The sequence below is a fragment of the Caloenas nicobarica genome, chromosome 6 (genome assembly GCF_036013445.1).
Source record: "Caloenas nicobarica isolate bCalNic1 chromosome 6, bCalNic1.hap1, whole genome shotgun sequence".
Classification (NCBI taxonomy): Eukaryota; Metazoa; Chordata; class Aves; order Columbiformes; family Columbidae; genus Caloenas; species Caloenas nicobarica.
Genome location: NC_088250.1, coordinates 22,366,079 through 22,390,173, shown reverse-complemented (window position 1 = coordinate 22,390,173; position 24,095 = coordinate 22,366,079). Strand labels below are relative to the sequence as shown.

General features: G+C 35.7%; 1 protein-coding gene across 15 annotated transcripts in view; it reads right to left on the bottom strand.

Annotated features, from left to right (window-relative positions):
• Positions 1-24,095, bottom strand: part of LOC135990345 (sodium channel protein type 1 subunit alpha) — a 66,171-nt gene that overhangs the window by 15,211 nt on the left and 26,865 nt on the right. For 13 of the 15 annotated variants that reach the window (XM_065637959.1, XM_065637963.1, XM_065637968.1 and 10 more), the window contains 7 exons: positions 22,111-22,284; positions 21,128-21,484; positions 19,938-20,420; positions 15,900-16,017; positions 14,255-14,409; positions 11,540-11,713; positions 8,846-8,968 (listed from right to left, as the gene is read on the bottom strand). In XM_065637959.1, the coding sequence (XP_065494031.1) occupies positions 8,846-8,968; positions 11,540-11,713; positions 14,255-14,409; positions 15,900-16,017; positions 19,938-20,420; positions 21,128-21,484; positions 22,111-22,284 (1,584 nt within the window). The remainder of the gene's footprint in view (positions 1-8,845; positions 8,969-11,539; positions 11,714-14,254; positions 14,410-15,899; positions 16,018-19,937; positions 20,421-21,127; positions 21,485-22,110; positions 22,285-24,095) is intronic. The other 2 variants (XM_065637972.1, XM_065637970.1) reach the window with 1 other exon arrangement.

Sequence of the window (24,095 nt, the reverse complement as noted above, 5' to 3'; positions counted from 1 at the left end):
GGAAAAAAAAATTCTTTGTGGGAAACCATGTTTCCTCTGGCAGAAAGCAGTATTTCATATATATACACAATTTTTTAATGTTGACAGTTTCATAATATTTATCTTCCAACATCATATATATATATATATATATATATACACATAAGATAAAAGAATTACTGCAATGCTAATTGTCTGTCTTATCTTCTGGCTGATATGACATTATATCGATACAAATTCATAGTCCAGTTGTTTTTGGTTGTTGCTGTTTGAATCTTTTTTTGGACAGCCGTCCAAAGAAGACAGCAAAATGGAACTGAAAATAAAAATAAATCATCTTTTGCTACCAGAGCTGTGCATATGTATAGAATGAGGATTGTGCAAAATACCAGCTTATCACTGCTATATGAGTAGAATATAAGGAAGCTTTACTAGATTCAGCCTTGCTGTGGGACACATCTGAAATACATAGTGAGATATAAATTTGTTATATTTCCCACAGCAAAATAGTTTCAATAGATCCTGGCACCTCAGCAGCCACAGGCTTTCCAGGAATTCCTACACTGGACCTCACTAATGGATATATCAGGGCCTCCTAAAATCTGTAAACAAAACAGAAACAACCTTCAGTAGTACTTAGCCAATTTTTCCATAACTTTTGCAGCTTCCATGAAGAAGTTCCAAACTCTGTCCCTGGTGCAAATGAGGAGGAAGTTACCAGCTTTGGGATGGAAAGGGAGATTTATGTCAGGAACATTCCTGCTACTTAAAATGGCAAAGTACTTTATTTGACTCCACCTTGGCAGTTGTCAGCTTACTAATTTTAGGCTTAAACAGGAGAAGTTTCCCAAAGATTTGATATGCTAGACCTCACATCAGAGTCCTTTGAAGGAGTCCATCAAAGGCTATAGAGGTTATTCAACTGTTACTTCATATTTTTTTCTGCATGTGCATTCTCAGGTAAGGTTCACAAGCACAGAAAAGCCAAACAGTTTTAACTTCACTGGGACCTTTATGGATGAAATCAAACCTTGTCTTCTACGCATGATCTATGGCCCTAACAAGCATAAGACATGCTCCTTCTGTACTCAGTTCCTTGTTAACTGGAAAAGCCTGAGAAAGTCTTCAGGAACTCCAAGGAGCGGACCAAATGTCCAAAAAAAGGAATGGTTTATTTCTCTTTAAGTGACTATCAGAATAGTCACACAGTTGTAGACTTCAGATCATGCTCGTTACAAGAAGCCATCCATCTCCCTCTTATCAGTACAAAGACTAAAGAGCCAGTAGTTCAAAGACAGCAGCATGCAGATGGAGTTTGACAATAGCTTATGTAGCATAGCCCGCATTAGACCAAAACAGGAAAATTCATTCCTGACTCAAATGAAACACTGACACTGCCTTGGTCAGGATTTGAGAGTAAGTATTGCCTTGTCTTGAACAAGTATGAGGTAAGAACATCTGCCATAAGATTATGAATCTCCCCTGCTCAACTGGCCCAAGTCCAGATGTATACAAAATGAATTTGCACTGAAAGATGAAGGAGTGAGCAAGTGGCCATTGGTTTAGATTCTTGGTAAACCACAGAGGTAGAATCCATGAATGGACAGGAATGGAGGCTCAGGTAACATACCTGAACTGAGTTTAGCATGTTCTCATAGTGAAGAACTTTGAGGACATCACACAAGGAAAGCTAGAAGATGCTGAAAGCACACTGATTTGACCAGGTGGTGGGTGTCAGCTAAAAGACAGGTGTATTCTCTCTTAAACTGTGGAAGAGTTGAGGCAAGGGAGGAAAAGACATAAGGAATACAGTAACTTTCCCAGTCATGGCATCAAAAGAGCATCTGAGAGAGACTGTGAGGAAAGCCCATACCAGAATAAAAAAGATTAGCACTATCTAATAGTCGACGGCAAGAAATCATGGGAATAAACCTCTGCCTTGTGAATTATAATCCCTGGCTCTTTGCATTCATGAGTTAACATCCACAAGAGAGCCAGTGCATCAGCAGATTTACTTCTATTATGGCAGCATAAACATACCAGTGGACCTCCACTGACCAAGCACCAGCACAGTGAGATCAGCTGTCCAGCATCTGGAATTCAGTGTATGGCTCCCCTTCATGTACTTTTACCTGGTAGCTTTTCCACTATCACTGGATCCTCTGTCACATGTATACTATATGTTTTATAGTTTACCCATCATGAAGCATGGGCACATGTTCCTATCAGACCACTCAGAAATATATAATAGGAACTTCTCCATATGCAAATAACAGTGTTTTCCAAAGACTGGTGCATAAAAAAATAGACAGATGCTCATAAAGTGACACGCAATCAAAAAAAATCATTATGCAAACTAAATTTAAGAGAGATGTGCACCCATTCTGCTCTTTATGTCCATGTGAGAGGAAGACCCCTACATCAAAAAGAAATAAACAAACCAACTCCACCCCCTCAAACCCCTGGATTTTGCTAATTGCACAGCAAAACCAAATTGAAAATGTCAATTGTCTTACTGACAAACCCTTTTGAAAGGTAATGTGAAATGCAAGGGTAGGAAGTATAGAGCAAAAGGTTCCCAAGAATTCTTTAAAGTACATTTCCCAAAAAATACTTGAACAGCTCCTCCGTCCCCAGGGATGAAATTAATCTCATAATTATATCTATGAAGAATGGGGAAAGTCTCGCAGACTCTCTCTCAGTAAGCTTTTTACACTTTGGGGATCATAGGTGGCTTCAAGTTTATGAGATGGCAGTTTCTGGCATTTCACTACTAAAACGGTATACATAAAGATCATCTGGAACCTTGTAGATATGCGGCGTGATGTAAAACACGAGACTAGATTGCTAGAAGATAAGTACCTTAAGAAACGTGCAATTCCTTCAATTTTCTCATTTGGTTTGTCAGGTAAAAAGAGGAAATGCGTGGACCTGCAGAGTAATCAGTGGTGATAAAGTCTTAATCAACAAACAAAATCAACAGAAAAAAAATCTCAGCAAATAGAATTTTCATCAGTTATGAGATCATCCACCAGTGCAGTGATGAAACTTGCTACTATCCAGGTTTGTGCAAAGATTAACAAGGGTGAAGGTGAGCTTAAACATTTAAATAATTCAGACTAAAACTGTTAAATCTTTAAAATAATTCAGTTGGAAGATGTCCAGCTTATGATAACTATTTGAGTTCATTTTCATCATGAAAGCATTCTGTGACAGACAGCACTGAGATAATGATCAGTAATGTGCTATCCCTAAGTAAAGTGTAAACAATCTCTAACAAAATACATAGTTTGCCTTAATGCCATATACCCACATATAATTTATTCTTCACTACATGATCTATGAATATGTAAGCCTAGAATTACATAACATTTAGAAAAACATTTAGAAAAGTTAGAAGCAAAGGAAAAAATAAAACCGAAATCTTAGTCTAGCAAACTAATGCTTACCCTTAATTCAGGATCACTACAAAGTAGCAAATAGAAAGTATGCAAATTATGATAATGAGAAAAGAATATTATTTAAATCAAGAAAAAAGTATAAAGGGTCGTTTCATGAAAGAAATAAAAGCAATTTGTCAGTGTTAGAACTGGCATGAGAAGCACCTTGCGTGTGAAACAATTGAAAAAAAATGAGTATTTAAGAAAAGATTTATGACAAGGTTTTCGATTTTTGAGTAAAATGAAGACTGTATTGAGAATATAGGATGAAGATTATTAGAAAACTACCATTTAAAGCAGCAATTGTAAAGAAAAATTTGGACTTTACTGAGAGTCTGCAAAGAGAAGATAGGCAGATGGAAAGAATCAGAGACCTGACAAGGAGGTATAGCTTAATATTAACAGTTATGAACAAATGAAGTGGAAGCAAGAGATGAAATATCTCAAAGGAAAAGAAAGTCACTCCCTAACAACTGCGGTCTTTTCTACTTTTTCTTCCTTAATCGTTACTGTACAAGTGCAGCTGACTGAAGAATGTTTCTGCTACATAATTTTATCTTCAAAGAAAATACTTCCTCAAACACTTATCGCACAAACTATTTTTACAACACTTTGTGCTGGAAAAATTTCATGCTATTGGGTGATGAGTTTATATCTTGGAAAGCTAGAACTGTTAGCAGGGAGGTTCAACTAGATGATCTCAGGAGGTCACTTCTAACCTCAACGATTCTACAGATCTGTCCTAGCTCTTATAAGAAAATATAACTTGTTTAAAGTACCAACAAAAGCATTTCTTATTCACGTAACAGTCTATTCAAAGCAAGCTACGCTGTTGGACTTAACCAAATACTGGAGTTCCCAAGGCAGTTTTGGTTCTGTTTCTCACCAGAAATCAAGTATACAACAACACAGAAGAAAAAACATAATTTAACATACTGTATGATGAAATACAATAATTATCTGCTAAGTGATAAATCATAGGGCTGCATTTGTTGGAGAAGACCTGGTAAATATTGTAAATACACATGAGTATAAAAACAGAGTGAGTATTTCCTGTAGGAACAATATCTTTGAATTTCACCGGATGCAGTAAAAAACAAAAACCAAAAAACCCACCACACCTGGTTTGCTCTTTCTGTTGCATGAAAGAAATCTTATCGACCTTTATGTGTTCTTTAGCATTTTGCATGAAAATATAAACTATATTATGTTCCTCATCCAAATGTCATTAAATTTTAGTCCTAAAAGTAAGGATTTTTTTCAAGATAAAAATATCTGATAGAGAATGCAAATTTTTATATCACTGATGCGTCTCCTGAGGATATTCCTAAACTCCAGGAAAGATATTACAAAAATAATACTGTTACTGGCATTTTATAAAAATTACAAAAAAATAGTTTCAAACACAGGCCAAAGATGACTGAATTCAGATTAAATAAAGGATATGTTATATGGTGTCTCACGTTATTTATATACACCTGGAGTGATTTACTTAACGTAAAATATAGGGGGTTAAAAATTACGCAAAAATTTAAACTGCAATTATATAAATATCTATAGATGTGACTATTCAGATCATAGTGTTTTGGTGTGTGCTTAATGTATTACAAGTAATGTTCAAAACTTTCTATGAGATATTTTTGAATGTATGTAGCTATAAATTGAGTAACAGAGTAAAGCACAGATCTTTCCAAAACAATACAAAACCCAGATTCAAATCTTTAAAGAAAGCCATTTTTTATCTTGGTTAAAAAAGCATCTGAAAATCTAAAAATAGCTGAGGTACCTTTCTCCAGCAAGAACTCAGCACTAAATAACAATACTGATTTTATCAAAACTTTTCATGTTATTTCTCTAACATCAGAAATTTCAAAGGATTTCCAAATATTTAAAGCAGTTAAGAATGGTGTGTAGGGTGAATAGTGTTTGCTCCTAGGGGGATTCTCAAACAAGATTGTCTCTGCTTCTAACCCTAAATACACAATGTAGTGGTCAGTCACACTGCAATCAGTAAGGGTAGAAAAGGGGGAAATACTGTACCCATAATACAGATAAGGGGAGGAACCAGTGGTCCACCCCATCCAAGCTGAAGAAAGGTTATCCTATATGAAATAGAAATATATAGCCTGTTATTAGTTGTGAATCTGTAATGACAGACACTTGATGTAATATTTTATAACTCAATCATATGAGAAATGTCTCTTTCCTACTAATGAAGTTTGGAGTACTCTGAAAATGCCTCATTATCGCTTTCTTGGTTGAATTTTAGAGGATATTTAGGACATCAAATACTCTAATTTAATTTTAGAAGTTATGAAATTGGACTGGAAATTTGAAATACAGTAAATGTTTAAAGCCATCAGCCAGAAATATGCATAAGGCATGCAAAACTGAAAGTGCAAGTGGATTTCAGATTGTTTGCTGCCTTCTACTATTTCTCTAATAAATAAATCAAGCACGGCATGACATGCTTTATTTTGTGAAATTAGACACAAATGCATGCTTTATTGTCACTTAATTCTCTATCTCAGCAAAGCAATGTATACTCAGTATTCTACATTTACAAGTAGCATACCAATTCAGAACTAGTGCAAAAGCATTATATTGCAAGTACTAAAAAGCTAAACAAAAAGCAATGGGTATATTCAAATCTCAGTTTGCAGATATTTCTGCTCAGTACATATACTAATTGAGATGAGAATATAAACCCTAAGACAGAAGTTTAAATTGAATTAAAGCAATCCTTTACTTTGCCTTCCAGCATCTGTGTGGAGTTGGGTTTGAGATTCACTTTAGAAAGTACTATAATTTCTCAGAATTCAATATACTAGCAGATATTTTAAATGCCTTCTATATGGCAAAATTCACTTTTTGCTCAAGGCAAGCACAAGCTACGAACCACTTGTACCCTACTTTGGTGCAAGTGATTCATATATCTTATATTCACTTTGGAAATAGAATTTATCCCATTTATGAACCAGTATAATTATAAAATTAAGTTGTAACTACAGAGTATAACTGCAGACTTATAAGAATATAACTTAAAAAGTGAAGTATGTTTCATATTTAGGGTTAACAAAGTAGTTATTTGTATTTATTGACTACGTAAAATGCTGTATTCTTCTAATTCACCAGAATGGTAAACTTATTTAAGAAAAAGAACACTTTAAAGTAGCTGAGAACTTAGCAGATAGTTTTACAAAATGATGCAGAGCTTTTTACATCCAGGGACTTTTGTGGAATACATAAGATCTCTTATATTTTCAAGACAAAAACTGCACAGTTTTGTACATGGGAGCAAACATGAATATTATAAATACATGCTGAATAAAAACTCAGCTTGTTTTGTCATAGCACCGTGTAGGTATAGGCAATATAAGAAAGCAAAAAGGGTCGATTTATTTTTACATTCTGCTGGCAGATAAAATAATCTGTTTTAAAGGACTTTTATGAAATGAACTCAGTTTCTGAGAAGACTGTAATTTGCCTGGAGTTTTATTGTGAGCTGAGCTGGTCAATTATTTGGTATTTGAACCTTTTTACTGTTCGTGAGTCATTCATAAAGTAATGCTACTATCTGTCAATGAGCTGTTGTGAGTACTTGCCAAGTGCTTTGGAAAATCCATTTTCAGAAATACATGTAACTAATAGCAAGGAGAGGGCCTATACAGTTGGCCAGTCAAATTTGCTAAGCGACTGGAGTTAGGTACTTCATTGATCATCATTAACATTGGAGGACAGAGCTGAAACTTTTTTTTTTTGCTTTTCTAGACTTGTCTGTGATTCCTGTACAGTAAGGTGCTCGTGAATTATTCATGTTGAGTATCTGAAAATCTATCATATGATTTGGCTTCTAGCATAGTTTCATAGTTATTCAGTGAGAAATAAGGGAAAGCAGTAAGTAGATTTCAAATAACAGGTACTTTTCTTTGAGCATGAATATCCTAAATCTTTTAAGTGGAAAATTTACTAAGGCAATTATGTAAGAATACAGAAAAATGGAATAAAACATTTGGCAACCGATTTTGATGTTATCTTTCTCGAAGTGATCTGTTTTTTCCAACATCATCTAAAGAGCTGCATTTCTTATCCCTGTTTAACTTCTGTACTGGTCTCCCAGTCCTCCTGCAGCTGACCAGAACATTATTAAAAAAGTAAATCTGACAGCAATTTCCCAACATTTATCTGTATAAAACCACATGTATCTGAATGTTCATGAACAGTAAGTACAAAGAAAGACAAAGAGAAAATGGCTAAATCAAATAGTAATTCCAAACTGAAATGAAAATTCATACATTCTGTAGTACTTGACCAGCTCATACCCTGCTGAATATCGATTAATAAATTTCAAATCATGAGAAGACTGCTAAAAGCCGATTTGCTATATGAAACTGAAATTCATTAATCTAGTAATCATTGGTTAGCAATTTTTTTTTCTGATGCATTCTGAAGTAGAAATGTGTAGCCTGATGAATACAATTTAAGGAACAGAATTCTAAGCCTCAATTTGATTTGATTAAGCTTAGATTTGTACCTTAAGGTTGTTCAGACAGTATATTCCAGGCTATTCCACTGGTTTATAATTGCCTTGAAATTCATTGTTTCCTCTTTTGTTTTCATGAAGTAGCAAAAAGCATTCTCTTAAAACACATCTCAATGACATGCATATAGAGTTAGTTTGTATTCAGTGGCTTTAAGGAACAGAAGGTATAAACAAATGAAAAAAATAAGTTAAAATGCTTTATTAAGTGAGATGAATAGTAAGCAGGGCCTCTGTGTTACTGAATAAGTAAGAAATAACCATATATATATATTGTATTGAATGGAGATTTGTTGAAATAAGAAAAGCATTTACCTTACAAAAAAAAATTCATAGAGACATCAGATAACTTCATTTGGTTTTAAAGTCAGCCAAACTCAGAAATAGACATAAACCACTAGCAGGTATGAATATATCTCTAGTACCATCTAGTAAAATTCAGTGGGGTTAGACCAAAGATGGTTCATCAAATATGAAGAAAAATGAAGGATTTCAACTGGTAAAATATATATTTATTAACCAATGCTAAATTAGATTTCTGTATAAATAATGTGATAGGCTTATCAGTAAACAATTAATAAAATCTTATTACATTTTATTCATTATTGTCTGCTGAAAGACTTCATAGTTGGTAATTTCAAAGCCTTGTATGGAAAACTCCTGAGATTGGCTAGAAAGTAAAGTAACCTTAATGAATGTAAGTTCTATGCAATACTGCATATGGATTTAGGTGAATTGATGAAGCTTTTTGCTTATCTGTTAGTAAAAGATATGCAGTAGATAAAAAGATAGTGCAGCCTTTCTGCATGGACTTGTCATTCCTTATTCTGCATGCACGGATTCTTTCTATGCATGCATAGTTTCAGATTCTTTCATGTTGTCTTACCCTCATGCCTTCAAATCGTGACAAAGCTCTTAGAGGTCTCAAAGCTCTTAGTGTCCTAAGGGACTTAATGGCACCAAGTTCAGAGTAACCCAATGCATTTGCTGTTAAGCTAACCAAAGAGACCTATATGAAAACAGGAAAGTAAAAATTATTATATCGTACATACTACTTTACATACCATAGATGTGAGATATAAACTTCTTTAGAAGAATCTAATTTTGGACCACTTTCTTCTGGAAAAGGAAGTCTTTTAAATAAAAAAAAAAAAAGTAATATGAAAGAAGAGTAGGACAGGTGAATAAACAAAAATTTTATAAGGTAACAATATCTGGAAACATTAATACTTTCGAATTTCATATTTTGCTAGTGATTTGAGGGAATTTAAAACCAGAAAAAGCAAATTAAATTAATCTCCCCATTTTACAAATTTAGGTATTGCTGTCACTTTTTCTTTGTTATACAATGCTGCTGGGATCAGTAGTTATACCTGATAATGCCCATTTGATTGCCTGCAACTGAAAGGGAAATCATTGAACCCTCGAAGCCTCTTTTGAATTAACATATGGGTCATAGAGCAACAGTGCTCCTCTGGAAATTGGTGGAAAGGATTTATTTTTCTGTATTCAGTTTCACTGACTAATCCTGTTGCCTGACTGCTGAATTTATGTGCTCTACAGGCGGACATTAACCTGGATTATGCCATTTCTTGAAGACCTTCTAAGAACAGTTCCATAGGCAGCAGGTGTAATGAAGTCTCATATCCACAGGCATTTATGTATTCTATGTCCTTACATTACCTCAGGGAGAAAAAAAACATGTTCTCTACTTTTGCTTTGGCTCCTGTCCAAAAGAATACCCTCTGTTTTCTTCCCATTTCCCCTAGATGCTCCTTCATTACCCTGTTCTAATGCCTCCCATAGTTACTCAGCCAAAAATAGCACAATGATCTCATGTACTCTTTCATTATAAAGAACAATGCATCAGGTAAAGATAACTCTAGGACAGTGCTCTTTATGAACCACATTTAAAAACAGGCATTATGTGTGAAATCTTGAGCTTTTGAAAGTTCACAGTTATTCTGTACTTGTCAATCCCAAGCTCTAGCAACCCACAAAACGAGGTCCTTCTGAAACCTGAATTTCTTTCTCCAGTACATTCATCATAATACTGAAAACTTTCAAGCTGCCATAATCTAAAGACAACCTAAAGAAAATAGCCAGGTTTGTAAATCCAGGATTTAATCATGAGCTTGTTCAGACACTTGAATGTGTGTTAAACCTTCACACAAAGAAGTATTCAAATTTTCACATTCGGAAGACGGGTGTTCAGGATATTATGATTTAAATAAGGTCAAATTTTAGTGAAAGTGAGTTTAGAAAAGGAACCGGTGCTTCTGCTTGCATGCTTGTTCAAACTTCTTTGTTAAAGATGTCACTTAGGTACCCATTTTGAGAAGAATTTAGATATTGAAGAATTAAAGTGTTTTCCAAGGAGAGGGTACTGTCTTTGTATGAGTACTCTGTTTGAACGTGGTTATCTGTAGCTGTATAGGTGAAGCTGAAACCTAGATATATTTCATCCATAAGGTACACCAATCAAAAAGGATGAAGGCACCAGTCACAAAACAAACGTAGAGAAAATGAACTGCTTTGATTAGCCCTTGTATGTTGGGAACACATTCAGAAACTGTTGGATTTTTAGCAATTCTTTGGGTCAATAACTACTTACAAAGTTTACCTTTTACGTATTCAATGTCTGCTTCTAAATCACTGAAACCAAGACAAAATGCATCTTAATTCTAAAGTTGAGCTTGTTTAATATTTGTTTTTGAGATAAGTTTTATCAGAAATTTCTATCTTAAAAAAGTAGCAACTGTTGTGGTTTTGTAACTACGTAAACATAGTATTTTACTTGCACACACAGAACTTCATAGACTGCAGAAACAGTATGTGTTTCTGCACATTGGAGGTTTTCTCAAGGGGGCCTTCTTAGAACACTACTTTTAAAAATTCCCTGTAATTGCATTAATACATCAAGAAATGGCCTCCTCCATTTCACAGCACAGCAAAGTTATAACTATTAGATCACCCTTGAGGAGAAGATTATTGAGCCTGATTTCAAACACAGTTGTGAAGATTGCAAGTTCAGTAATATCCATTGGACTTTTAATACTAAGTAAGCCACACCACAAATGCTACTGATACATCTTGCATTCCTTGTAGAACCCTAATTCAGACATATGCTGAAAGTTGTGGACTTTTGTGATGTTCATTTTCTTGCCAGATGCGTTTTAATTGAGATGAGTGTCTGATGTCTGGTGGACTCATCTAAATGCTGGATGCAACATAAATCACAGCAAGGGGAAGGCAGATCTGAAGGTGAGAATGAGCTCGCAGGAGCAGAACAAAGGACAACACTACCTCTTTCAACAACAGTGCTGGGAGAAACCCTTTAACTGTTTGTGGGGATACCATGTGAGCTTCTGTTGTTAGCAGGAGAACTTCCAGTCTTTCTTAACTCTGTGGTATAGGCAGGCAGTGTTGTGAGTGTAAAGTGAAAGACAGAGAAATATGGTATTTTTCCATCTACCTTACTTTTTAAACTGAAAAGTAAACTAGAGCAAGAAATTGGAAAAACAAAACAAGAACAACAACAAAAAACCAAAACAGATAAAGTAGGAAAGATACTACATACATCAACAATCAGGAAGTCCAGCCAGCACCAGGCATTAGTAAAGTATGTTTGATAGCCATAGGCCACCCACTTCAGCAGCATTTCCAGAATAAAGATGTAGGTGAAAACTTTGTCAGCATATTCCAGCATGGTCTTGATAGTTTTGCGCTGTTCAATATATATGTCTTCAAAAGCCTATGTGTAAACACATACGAAAATATTTGTTGTTCCTTTTTGTAACTGTTACTGCACATACTTCATGTTGTAACCAAAAACCAAACAAATACAACAAAAAAAGGAAACAATCTTTCTTCACAGAAAAGCATAAGAGTGTCATATCTATCTGATGTCTCCTTTTCTGCTAACTCAGTATATACCCGGTTTTCTCCTACGAAAGTGTATTTTCCAGCTCATGGGAAGGAGAAGCAGATATTACAGTTTGGTCAACGGTCAGAGATTTTTTTAAAAATTTATTTATTGCTGATGGCGAATTATTCTTCTCAGATAATTTTGGGTACTCACAAAGAACACTGATTCTGCAGAGAGGTGGGCCTGAACTGAATTCTACTGAGATCATTTGGCTTGTATGTAGGTAGATCCATTTTCAAAATCCAGAGCCATAGCTGTAAAGTTTGCAGGACAATGACAATACAATTGATCTTATGTTTTTAGGTCCTGTTGCTTTTCGAAAATTTTAAGTAACAAATCATAAACCAAGTTCTTTCTTCCTTAAAAGAATGTTTATTTCTCTAAATCAAATACCTGCTTTATTATCCAGCTTTTACAAGATACATAAATTTTCTGAGATCCTTGCAATCTTATTTACATTTTTTGTGTGTTTTCATTTTTAGACATTTGAAAAAACATATAGATTCTGCTTTTCAGAAATTATTGCTGTCCTCCAAGACATTTTTCATTTAATTGCTTTTCAATTTTAATTATGCTATTATTTCTTGCAGAGAACAACTGATTTTTTTAAATTGAAAGAACAGGAATGATCTGCTAGCTTGCAAAGACTTGGATATTCATTGATACCAACATTCATTTTTATGCAGTCTACTTTTGAATTCCTTCACATCTATCAGTTCAAATGATTAGTGTTTGTCTATCAATCATTGAATTAACATCTGTGTATCAGTAATTTTGGACAGTTAGATGAGACACGATGGTACCTGACACTTCTGTACGCACTAACAACTGTTGCACAAAAGTGGGAAGAGCCACACACCATTTCCTTCTCACGGTTGGGAAGACACTAGTGGCTAAGCCAGCGGGGCTCTGGGCAGCTAGGACCGTGTCTGCTCTCTGCCAGAATGGCCCTACAGTGGGGATTTGCAGGCAGCCTGCCTGCACCTGCCTCTGCCTGCTTGTTCCTGCCTGCACCTGCCTGATTTCCTGGCTGTAGTGATGGTGAGACTTGCCTGGAGCATGGCTTTGGGGTGAGCATTGGGATAGAGCGCTAGCAGGTCCAGAGACCTTTTCACTACCACAAAGGAAGCTGAAGGCAGAGCGGGACCCCACATCTCCAAAGGACTGGGCTAATCCCTGGTCTCTAAAGCATTTTCACAAAATAAATGTTCTGTGGATCACACATAAGTGCAAGATGCTAACACTGTGGCATCTCATCTCAGACTTCCCCTAAACATAATGATGGAAATTCACCTTTATCAGATCACTTGCCAGTACTTTTCTCTCATTTAAATTCTTGTCACTGAAGGCTTCCTCCACTTGGTAGCACAAACCAAAACTAAATAGATGTGAGTCTTTTGCTATTTTGAGAGGTTTTAATCACAGGGAACATGTCACATGATGTTGAGTAAAAGTTGCTTATTTGATGGTTGTGTTGATATTATTAGGCCAAACAAAAGCAGAATGATTCTTAAAGATTTAACTGAAACTAATGACAGGTATACTAATAAACTACTAACCAGTAATAGTATTTTAAAATGTTGGGAGTGGTATAAAGAGTTTATGATACAATTTAGCAAGACAATTTTATGATGTAGGAACTTAAGTAATTTACCAAAGGGTAATTGCGACTACCCAAGGTATATGCTAGATATACTCTATGTGATCTGAGTGTAATTTATTGTTATAGGTTCATATTATGGCTGGCTTCTTTTTATTCTGCCCTCACATACTTGTTAACCTTGAAGCAAATTCATGTTTTTAAAGATATCCCCTTAGTCTATGTGAGTATGAGTCAGTAGAAGCTGAATTAGAAGCATAAATAATACATTCTTAGAAGCGAATAATTACACAGTCTTTATCTTTCTTGTTGTTCTAGCACTTAACCTTTATAAGACTTTGTAAATCATCTCAGGCTCCTGCAAGGTATTGAGAGCCACAACACTTCCGCACTCTTTTTTTTTCATCAGTGACAGTTGTTTTCCCTGAGTTGGATCGGTAAATACCAGTAAAACCAGAGAGCAAACTCAAATAACAAAATCAAATATGTCCTCTTCTTCGCATGTTGTCCCTTTCCCTGCTTCACGAGTATCATTCACTTTAAGCAAAGGAGTTAAGCTCTCTCCAATCCACTTGTCTGCTGTTTTTTCAACATATTGTTGAGAAGAGACTTTTTCTACCACCCTTTCAAAGGCCTGACTAAAATGTAGTCCTGCCATTTGAACTGTGTGTTCTTTCTGGTGGAGAAAACTAAATTAAAACTGTTTGAAGACCAAACTTCTAAGTTGTTTTCTGACAACATTGTGTCACCGTTCATCTTTTACTTACCAGAGCTCCACTACTGAGGAGAATCATAAAGACAATGAAAGTCTCAAACCAGTTGTGTTCGACAATCCTGAAGCAGGTTTTTCTAAGGTTCCACCACTGCTTTCCTCTCCCTTCTTCTATGCTTACTTGACAGCACTTGAACCTTCGTACACAGCCTTTAAAAAAAGGGTATGTATTGGGGGGAAAGGTGGAGAGGAAGAAAGAGATTTTGTTGAATTGTATTAATTTTGGATATGCATTCTGTTAGTGATACAATGCTACCTTTCCAGAAGCAGTGATATTTAGTAAAAACCCAATAGATTTTCACCTACATGACCTTCTTTTTCTCCAACACAAAAAAAATTTAACACTGAGGCAACCGGAATTTACAATCAAACAAACAAGTGAAAAGAAAGTATTTCTCATTTATCAAGAACTAACTGCTCAATACAGTGCACACAAAAAATTAGAAGTCCGTGGAACATGAATCAAAATTACAAAATAAAAAGTATGAGTAAAACCATACAAACTCATCAAATATATAGTAGGTTTATGTACTAATATATGGACAAGTATTATTAAATTTTACTTTCTTTTTTGGGGGGGATACTAAATTCAGACAATGTTGTGTTTATTGTATGAAAAAATTCTAAGCCTCGTGTCTGAGTTCTGAGCTTTTCAGTACTGGCTAACTTGTGGCCTTAATTTGTTTAAGCTTTTACGATTTAGCCGCTAACTTGATTATATTTCTTCTTTCACTTAGGTAGAAAAATACTAGTAACCAATAATGGTATTTTCCTTGCCAAATCCAAGTCTGTTACAGTTCTACTTCTTACTAGTTCAGTGTAAATTTCTAAATAAATGTCTATTATCAGATCCAGAAATAATCCAATCCCAGCACCGTGCAGCATTTATTTTCCAAACTCTAAATCTAATTTTTGCTTACAGATACCAAAAATTACATTTGTATCCTTATATTACTGTTTTAAACCTATTCCTTTCCCAATTCCTTTACATGCACGCATCCATAAAGTTTCTCACATGGAAATACTTTTGCAAATAAAGTTTATGACCAGATTCTTGTTTTATTGACTTCTGTAAAAGGGGCAATAGGAGGAAGCATGAAAGACAAATGAGTCCAACAGGTGAGACTGTTCTTGCCCCAGGTGGCACACAAAGGCTCTTTCTTCTCTTTTTGCCAATTTGTGGAAGATTCGTTTAGCATTTTGCACAAACCCATCCAGGTGCAGTTTTTATGTATGACTCAACAGCTATTTCAGTAATGCACACTTTATAAAGCACTTTGATAGATATCTATGAAGAGTGGTATAAAAGTAGTGTGGTATTTTATTATTTAGGAGACTGTAACTAAATTAAGGGAGTACAGTATTTTGTACTAAAGTAAAACTTGCAGTAATATATTTTTCTTATTTTAAAAATAACTATAACTTTCCAATAAAATGTTTGATTAATTGCTTATCTCATACATAGTGTAATTGTGATATCAGTATCTGTATGGTAAATTATGGTCTAAAAGTACTATCACTAATAATTGTAGTTTAAACATTAACAAAAGAGTAATTCAATAAATAAATATTCTTAGTTTAAATAGATAATTAATCTGCATTTCATGAATAAGTATTATCAGTATTTTAGTTCCAAACACCTTCTGTGAAGCAGGCCTCTGGCTCCTGGGCTTCTTCAGGTTCAGCTTCTGGTTGCTCTTCTGCAGGAAGTCCGATATCAACTGTGCTACCTTCAGATGAACTAGACATATTTAACTTCTGTAAAGGAAAAAAAAAAGCACCACAAATACACAGTAAATATTTTTAAGGCAAATATCAGTTGTTTTCAGAATAAGGAAATACTTCTGCCATGCTTTTAAATGTTTGAGTATTCAACGTAACTAAATTGCTGATAAACATATGTGAAATAGGTGCAATCATTGGGTTTCCTTCTACACTGTATGGATCTACTAACCAGAAGGTGTATTAAGCTTTAAACTGAAAAGTATGAATGGTGATGTTAAGGCTGCAAAGTTTTATGACCACAACTAGCCGTAAGAGGCAATGATCTCTTGACCTTCGTAGAAACAATGAAGCTCAAATATATATGCAGGAATCCATAGCGAACACTGAAAAGCAGGCAAGAGCCTAAATAGACGAGGTGTGAGCTCAGAGGAATAAGGGGAAAAAAGCATTGGTCAGCAGACAAGGCTGTACTTTACAGGTCAGCAAGTCCAGATGAAAAGTGCTGAATGTCCAGCTCAGACTGAAGCAGATGCTGTGTACAACGAGGCCGAGGTAGTTTAAAGATGGCCCATAAAACATCAGATTGTGTTGTATGGCCTAATAAACTTTTCAATTTGATTCATGCTCATCAACACGATGAGCATAAAGAGAAAGCAGTGGAAGGTAGAAACTAAATTTTAAAAAACTGAATACACTTAAGCTAATCCTATCCTAAAATTCTCTAAGTCTTGTAACATGTAGCTGGCACCTGGCTACAATCCGGCTGGTTGGCAATGTAGCTAAAGATTGGGTAAAAGTTGTGAAGGAAACATATTTAAGGATGTAGGGGTAAAGAAAATGGAATAAATTCAATACATGCTCATCAATGCTAGGTTGCAGCAGGCTTTTTGATATTGAGGACAAAAAAATCCCCAAACCCTAACAACAAAACTCTCACTGAAACAGTAGCAAGTCCGTTTTTCAGTAACAATTCCGGAACTCATTGACATTGAGTTGCATGGCACTTAATAAAATCTGTAGTATTTTAAGTAGCCTGGTTTTAGTTAATTTCATCTTGTGGTGAATATAGATAGATTGGAAGAACAATGTTTCAACTTTATTAGAAAAATGAGTTGACGTATCCGGTTTCAGGTTCTGTCATTATTTGTCACAAGAACCAATATATAGAGGTTATTTTCCAAATTACATTACAGAGTTGCCTCTCATATTTTTACAAAAATATTGTATACTTGTAGTAATCAAATTTTCACAAATCATCCTTTGCAGAACAATTTACCATTTTTCAAAATAATTTTGAAAATACTTTTCAAAACTTTTCCACAGCTTTTTCATTTTGGGAAAAAAACCCCTGTAATTTTATTTCTGTATTTTCTTCTAAGAAGCAGATTTTCTGTAATATTACTGTCAGCTACTTTTTGCACACTAAAATTAAGATCTTTGAAATTAACAGTCTACTTTATGATATTAAGATGATTAATTTGTTACTTTGCTAAGGGAGAAAAGAGTACTCAGCAGAAAAACAAAGGAAAGCAAACCAACTAACGAACCAACCTCCCCCTGAACACCGCCGGGAGGAGGGGGAACTTTTAGAGCTGACCCAATCAGCAAGAAGGGATCCAGCACTGTAAAACTCCAGGAATGGTGCTGAAAAGCTCAGGATGGTCTGAAGCCAGCTGGATCTCGCCTGTTAGTGCACTCTGGCCTGCGATGTAGAGAACCCACACGGCCTTTCCTAAGTGGCCTCTCATCAAAAGCTCAGCTAATTCAAAGGCTCTGCTGTTCTGGTGTTTATCATTTCTTTTCTACAATCCCAGTATACTAACAGTCAATATAAAATAAGGACTTGGACTCAAACCCAAAATAGCAATGCTGGATGGATCTTCATGGAAAACAAGATAACAGACCTGCTCTTCCAGAAGCTTCTGGAGGAGGTCAGAAATGCCATAGTACTTTCTCGATGGGATAAAAGGTAACCCTGGTCCTGCAGTAGCAGCACATCTACAGACAGCTTCCTAAGTTGAATCCGTTCCCCACTGATCAGTCATAAACCAGCCTGTGTCACTCCATTGGTCTGTCTGCCCTATGATGGGACTGGCCAGCATTTAAGGTAGTTGTGGGGAGAGTAGATGACCATTGTTTTTCTCCAATGGATCTTTGGTGAAATCATATGAATCATAGAATACCAGATTGGAAGGGTCCACAAGGATTGTCTGGAAATGTTGTTCTATTCAGAAATTCTTGCTGAGGCAAGTTCTTTATGTGCTCCAATACATTTCTGTAACCCCTATCGTTGCAGTGGTTCAGAGGCTTGAGTCAAAGCCAACTTCTAAGAATTTTGGCTAATATTTAACAGGAAAAGAAATATTAATGATTCAGATATTAATTGGAAATGGGAACAACACTGTCTCTGAAACAGGTTGCCATGGGGAGAGGCTGTTTTGTACAGGTTTCCTTTCCTGGGAGAGGATCCAAAGATTGCACTTAGCTTAACACTGGGTTTTTCTTGGGAACACTAGAGGGCTTACGCACACTGCAGTGACTGCAGCACAGAATTCAGCTGGCCTAAAATCAGGTGTCTGAAGTACTGCTAGTAATAGAACTACTGCTAGTAATAGAACAGCAGGGAGAAAATGATGATCTGTCCCACAAAGAAACTGGATTGCTACCAGAATGGAGACTAGCTAGTTTAAGGCTGAGGTCACAGAATCACAGAATGTTAGGGATTGGAAGGGACCTCAAAAGATCATCTAGGCCATTCCCCCTCCGGAGCAGGAACACCCAGATGAGGTTACACAGGAAGGTGTCCAGGCGGGTTTTGAATGTCTCCAGAGAAGGAGACTCCACAACCTCCCTGGGCAGCCTGTTTCAGTGTTCTGTCACCCTTGCTGAGAAGAAGTTTCTTCTCATATTTAAGTGGAACCTCTTGTGTTCCAGTTTGCACCCATTACCCCTTGTCTTACCCTTGGCTGTCACCAAGAAGAGCCTGGCTCCATCCTCGTGACACTCACCCTTTATATATTTATAAACATTAATGAGGTCACCCCTCAGTCTCCTCTTCTCCAAACTAAAGAGACCCAGCTCGCTCCCTCGTCCCCCAAGTCAGAAAATTAGTTTTGTTAAGTGTCTGGAAATACAATTTTTTTATTTGATTAAAATGTCAAGAAACTAAGTCACTGAGGGTGTAGCTGTTTTGCAAATCACGTTATCAAATAAATTTAAATATTTTGTTATAATAGTCACAGACAAAAAGTCATGTAAAGGAACAGTTATAGCCTTAATATGTTTTTTATAAATACAGTTCTCAACAAGGCTTTATATCTACATCCTGCTTTGGCATTCCCTTAGCAACATGAGATATTTTAGTCTGTTGATATTATTTTTCAGTTTCAACAGCTACGTGAATTAGAAGTATATGGAAGAATCTATGGTTAAAACTTCTTTTTATGGGAATCTAGGTCTAGAAGAGCTGACAATTTTAAAATCTAAAAGAATTCCAGTGTCCAAAGGAAATACATAAACTATCTCTATGTTTTCTGATTTATAACTGCTCACAAAAAAATCCCATAGAGGGAGATTTTTTGAGTGGCAGAGAGAAGATGTATGACACTCCTCATGGGAACTTTGCAACAGGAGGCAAACAAAAGTTTCAGTGCTAAGGCACTGCCCTGCTCTACCAGTTGTTGCAATTACCATATGGATCATAAACAGTTCTTATGGATTAGTTTGGTCTCCCATTGCCTGGCCTCTTGTCTCCTCTTGGAGACTGTAATATCAAACCCTTTCTTACACTTCTGTTAATGAAGAATAAACCCCTTCTTTATAGACTCATTTATGCCCGTGTACAAAGAAGCATCAAAATAACAAATGATCAAGAACTGAATACACTGGCTTATGCTGAAAAAAAAGAAAAACAGTCAATAGATCAGAGGCAAACGCACAAAATATCTAAATACCTCTTTGCTTTCTTCCAGGTCTGATTCACTACTAAATTCCTCTGTGTTTAGATTTTCAAAGTCGGATTCACCCAATGCAATGGGCACTGTCACAGTGAGGCTTGGGTTGTTTATGAATGACATGTAATCACTTTCATCAATTATGTATTTTTCCACACTGCTGCCTGTGCCTATGCCACTGGTTGTTCCATTTGCATCTCTAATATAGTCATGGTCCTTGCTTAGTTCCACCGTAGTATGGTTAGAAATACAGCTATTTTTGTTGTTCAAATCTTCAAGTGGTTTGATTTCATCTAAAGCTTTTTGTTTTTTAACAAAAGCTTTTTGGATAAATTCACGTGCTTTTCTTTTTACATAATCTATGCCTTTCTGCATTCTTGCTACAGCAATTTGGAGATTATTCATTTCATTGTCATCATCTGTCACGGCAAGGTTGTCCGCACTAAATGAGCTCAAGAGCAAGGCCAAAAATAGGTTCAGTACCTGCAGAAAGAGAAAAAAAGGACGTTCTGGACTTTATCCCAACAAACAACATTTAGTTTATTTAAAATTGTCATATTAGTGATATCAAAGACTGAAATCACAATAATTCACCATAAGCAAAGAAAAGCACTCTCAAAAGTTTTAACTTCTCCATAAAAACCTGAGCTTTTTTCATTTTGCTTAGGTCCTGTTCACTATTCAAAAATATTCCTACAACTGAATAATATCTGTAAATGTGTTTTTAAATCCCCATAGTATATAAATATCTAGGTGCAAAATCTAATAATCTAAAGCCAGAGATAGCAGATTTGCTATTAAGCATCATTAAAAAGTTTTATTTATCCCATCACACAGCAGATATTAGATTATTTAGGTGACCAATCATATGGGATAAATAATAAAAAAATCCACAGCAAATGGTTTATAAAGAGCCCATAAACTAAAATTATTTCAAGCACAAAATATTTACAAAGAGCAAGAATACAAATTAAGAATGTGACTAAGTGCTCACTCTAACATTCTTAGGATTTTGATATTGCAGAACACTTTGTTTTCAATCCAAAAAACCTCTTAAGCTTAACTTCAAGCATCGCTTGAATCCACCTGCTTAAGTGCTTCACTGAAGCAGGGCCAGAGCACTTAGCTAACTTCAGGATTGAGCCCACTCTATTGCCAAATAACTTTTTGCTAATGCTTTGATTACATACCACTAGGTTTCCAATCACCATGACCATCATGAAGACAGTAAGGCACATGGCTTGGCCAGCAACCTCCATGCAGTCCCACATGGTTTCTATCCACTCTCCACATAACACTCGAAATACGATCAAAAAAGAGTGAAAAAAATCTTGCATGTGCCAACGTGGAAGCACACAGTCACTTGCGATTTTGCAGACACATTCCTTGTAGTTTTTCCCAAACAGCTGCATCCCCACCACAGCGAAAATAAACACAATGATGGCCAGCACCAGGGTCAGATTTCCCAGAGCTCCCACTGAGTTACCAATAATTTTTATGAGCATATTTAGTGTTGGCCAAGATTTTGCCAATTTGAAAACTCGTAGCTGGAATAAAAGAAGAATATTGTTAGGATATCCAGCAAGAAAGACACAGAAGATATTTTAAAGTAAATTTGTGGGAGGATATCACTGCAAAATATGCCCTGTGACTGTTCAGAGGGCATCCTCTTATCTAAAGCATGAAGAAGGAAGGTTCACTCAACAACATTTTGTGAAGTTAGAGCTTGAGATTCTCAAAGCAGAGTTCTTACTGAAGGCCAAAGAAGCTACTGGCCATATTAGACGGAATTCAAAATCTAGGGTTCATCTGTTAGAATCATCTGGACCACTTTTCTACTGGTATTTGTAGAGTGGATCTATTCCTGTGATGCTAATCAGACAGAGCTCAGTACATCTAGGGAGTTGATTTGTTTCTGCGTAACAGGGTGTTCCCAGTGTTTAAAGTGGGTATATAGAATAAACACATTGGAAATAGGCCCAGGACAACCATTGGTATCTATTTGTCTGGATCTCGATCAATTTCCATTGAAGACAGTAATATACCACAAGTAATAAGGGTTTGAAAGTGACATAGGATCAGTATCATGGCAAAAATCAAGCAAATTTTTAAGGCCAAAAAAAAGAAATTAATGAAGCCCCATTAAAACTCCGTACAAATAATGTATATTTACCAGTCTGAATGATCGAAGAACTGAGAGCCCTTCCACATCTGCAAGACCAAGCTCAACCAAGCTAAGGGTTACAATAAAACCATCAAAAATATTCCAGCCTTCCTGGAAATAATAGTAAGGATCCATTGCAATGACCTTGAGAAACATTTCTGCTGTGAAGATTCCAGTGAAGACCTGAATTCAAAATGCAGTTGTGAAATTCCATTGTGAAATATAATGTTACAGATTTAGCTGTTGTCTAAGTTTTTAATTCAAGCTACATATCTGCAATGTCTTTTTCAAAAGTGATATTTAAAAGTCTTCAGTGTACTGTAGTGATTTATTATGCCTAGCTTCCCTTAACAAGTGCCATACAAACCAAGTAATTTTTTCAATTCATTAAATTTTATACTAAACAAATTACATAAACTTCTGTTTTATAACATTTATAATCCAGTTTCAACTCTATCAGGATATCGACTTTTTCATGTACTGTACAAACAATATCCCAAATTTGATTTTTACAACATAAAATGGAATGCTTTCCAAGAAATTACATGGTATAACATGGTAATTTCTTGGTATACTAAGTACAATATAACAGCAGCATGAATGAGCCCTAATCTAAGACTCCAGAGAGGCAGATTCTTTGCTGGTATAACTTGCCGTAATTCCCTTCAGTTGAACAGAAGTACAATTATTTATACCAGATGGGGATCAACTGAGATACAACTATCTGCTGAAGCTGAGGAACTTCGCCCTGGCTGTTGCCAGTAAGTTCAGTGAAGGTATTTGGCTCAATCATTTAAACATCAAGAATAAATGAGCATTTAAGAATATATTTTAAACATGATATTGCTGGTAATGCTTTCTCATCATGGGCTGCTCTGCTGAATGAAGTAGGACTAATATTTAGGAGTCACCAAGGTAGTGACCCCATGCAGCTTTGAGAGAAGTCTTAGAAGAATTTCCTGTAGGATAGGAATGTACTAAAGCCTCCGTTAAAGGCTGCCTGAGCCCTGGTCTGAAATGCTATTTTTTGGGTTTGGATAACCCATTTTCAAGCAAGCTGGACATAAAATGGGACAGCTGAAGAGAATAATCTAACTGGGATAATCAGGAGATGGACAAGAAGAGTCTGACTTGCTCTGCCTAGGAACAAAAAAGCTCAAAATAGATTTTATTACAGTCTTTAAATACATTCCAGATATGAACACCAGAGAGGCAAAGGTTACTATTTTTTAAGCTACAGGACTAGAACCACTGAGTAAGAGGTAGAAATGAATGAATACAGTTTGAAATGCTGACTTAGGTTCCTAATGATCAGGACAGTGAGGTTCTCAAGGAGCTTTAAAGTGGAACTAGCGGAGCAGATAACCCTGACAGCCTCCAGACTGCAGAAGTGGTTATGTCAGGGAGCCAAAGTCTGGAAGATCATGGTGCTTATAGCCAGATTCTTTCACACTCCCTTTGTAGTCAGATGTACACCAAGATTTATATGGCATTTTCTTGGTTGGAAAACAAATCTGTGTAATGCTACAAGATTTTACATTTTACTAGGAAACTCAGATTCAGAGTATCCCTTATTTGAAGTATCTTAAAACCAGCATTTATCTATTAATTCTCCCTTCTGAATCCTGTAGTTATCTACATGATCTGAGATATTCTGTTCCTCATTACAAAACAAGGATTATTAAAAATCTCGTAAGAAAAAAATTCTTAAAATAAGAGAGAAAGTAGGACTGCAGCTGCAGATACATCTATGTGATCAAACCTGTCAGTTCAAAAGTATCAGAGCTACAAAAAATTAACTCCTGAATTCTTTAATAATTTATCTTTTTGAAGTAGAAGGGAGAAAATATAGTTGACATCACTAGAAAAAGATATCTTACTATTTATCTGATGATAAAAATTATGAAAACTATAAGAGGAAAAAGTACCGCAGGATAGTTTTCGTAGTTTTACATAAAGCACATAAAGAAAACAATCCACATATCCACATAGAA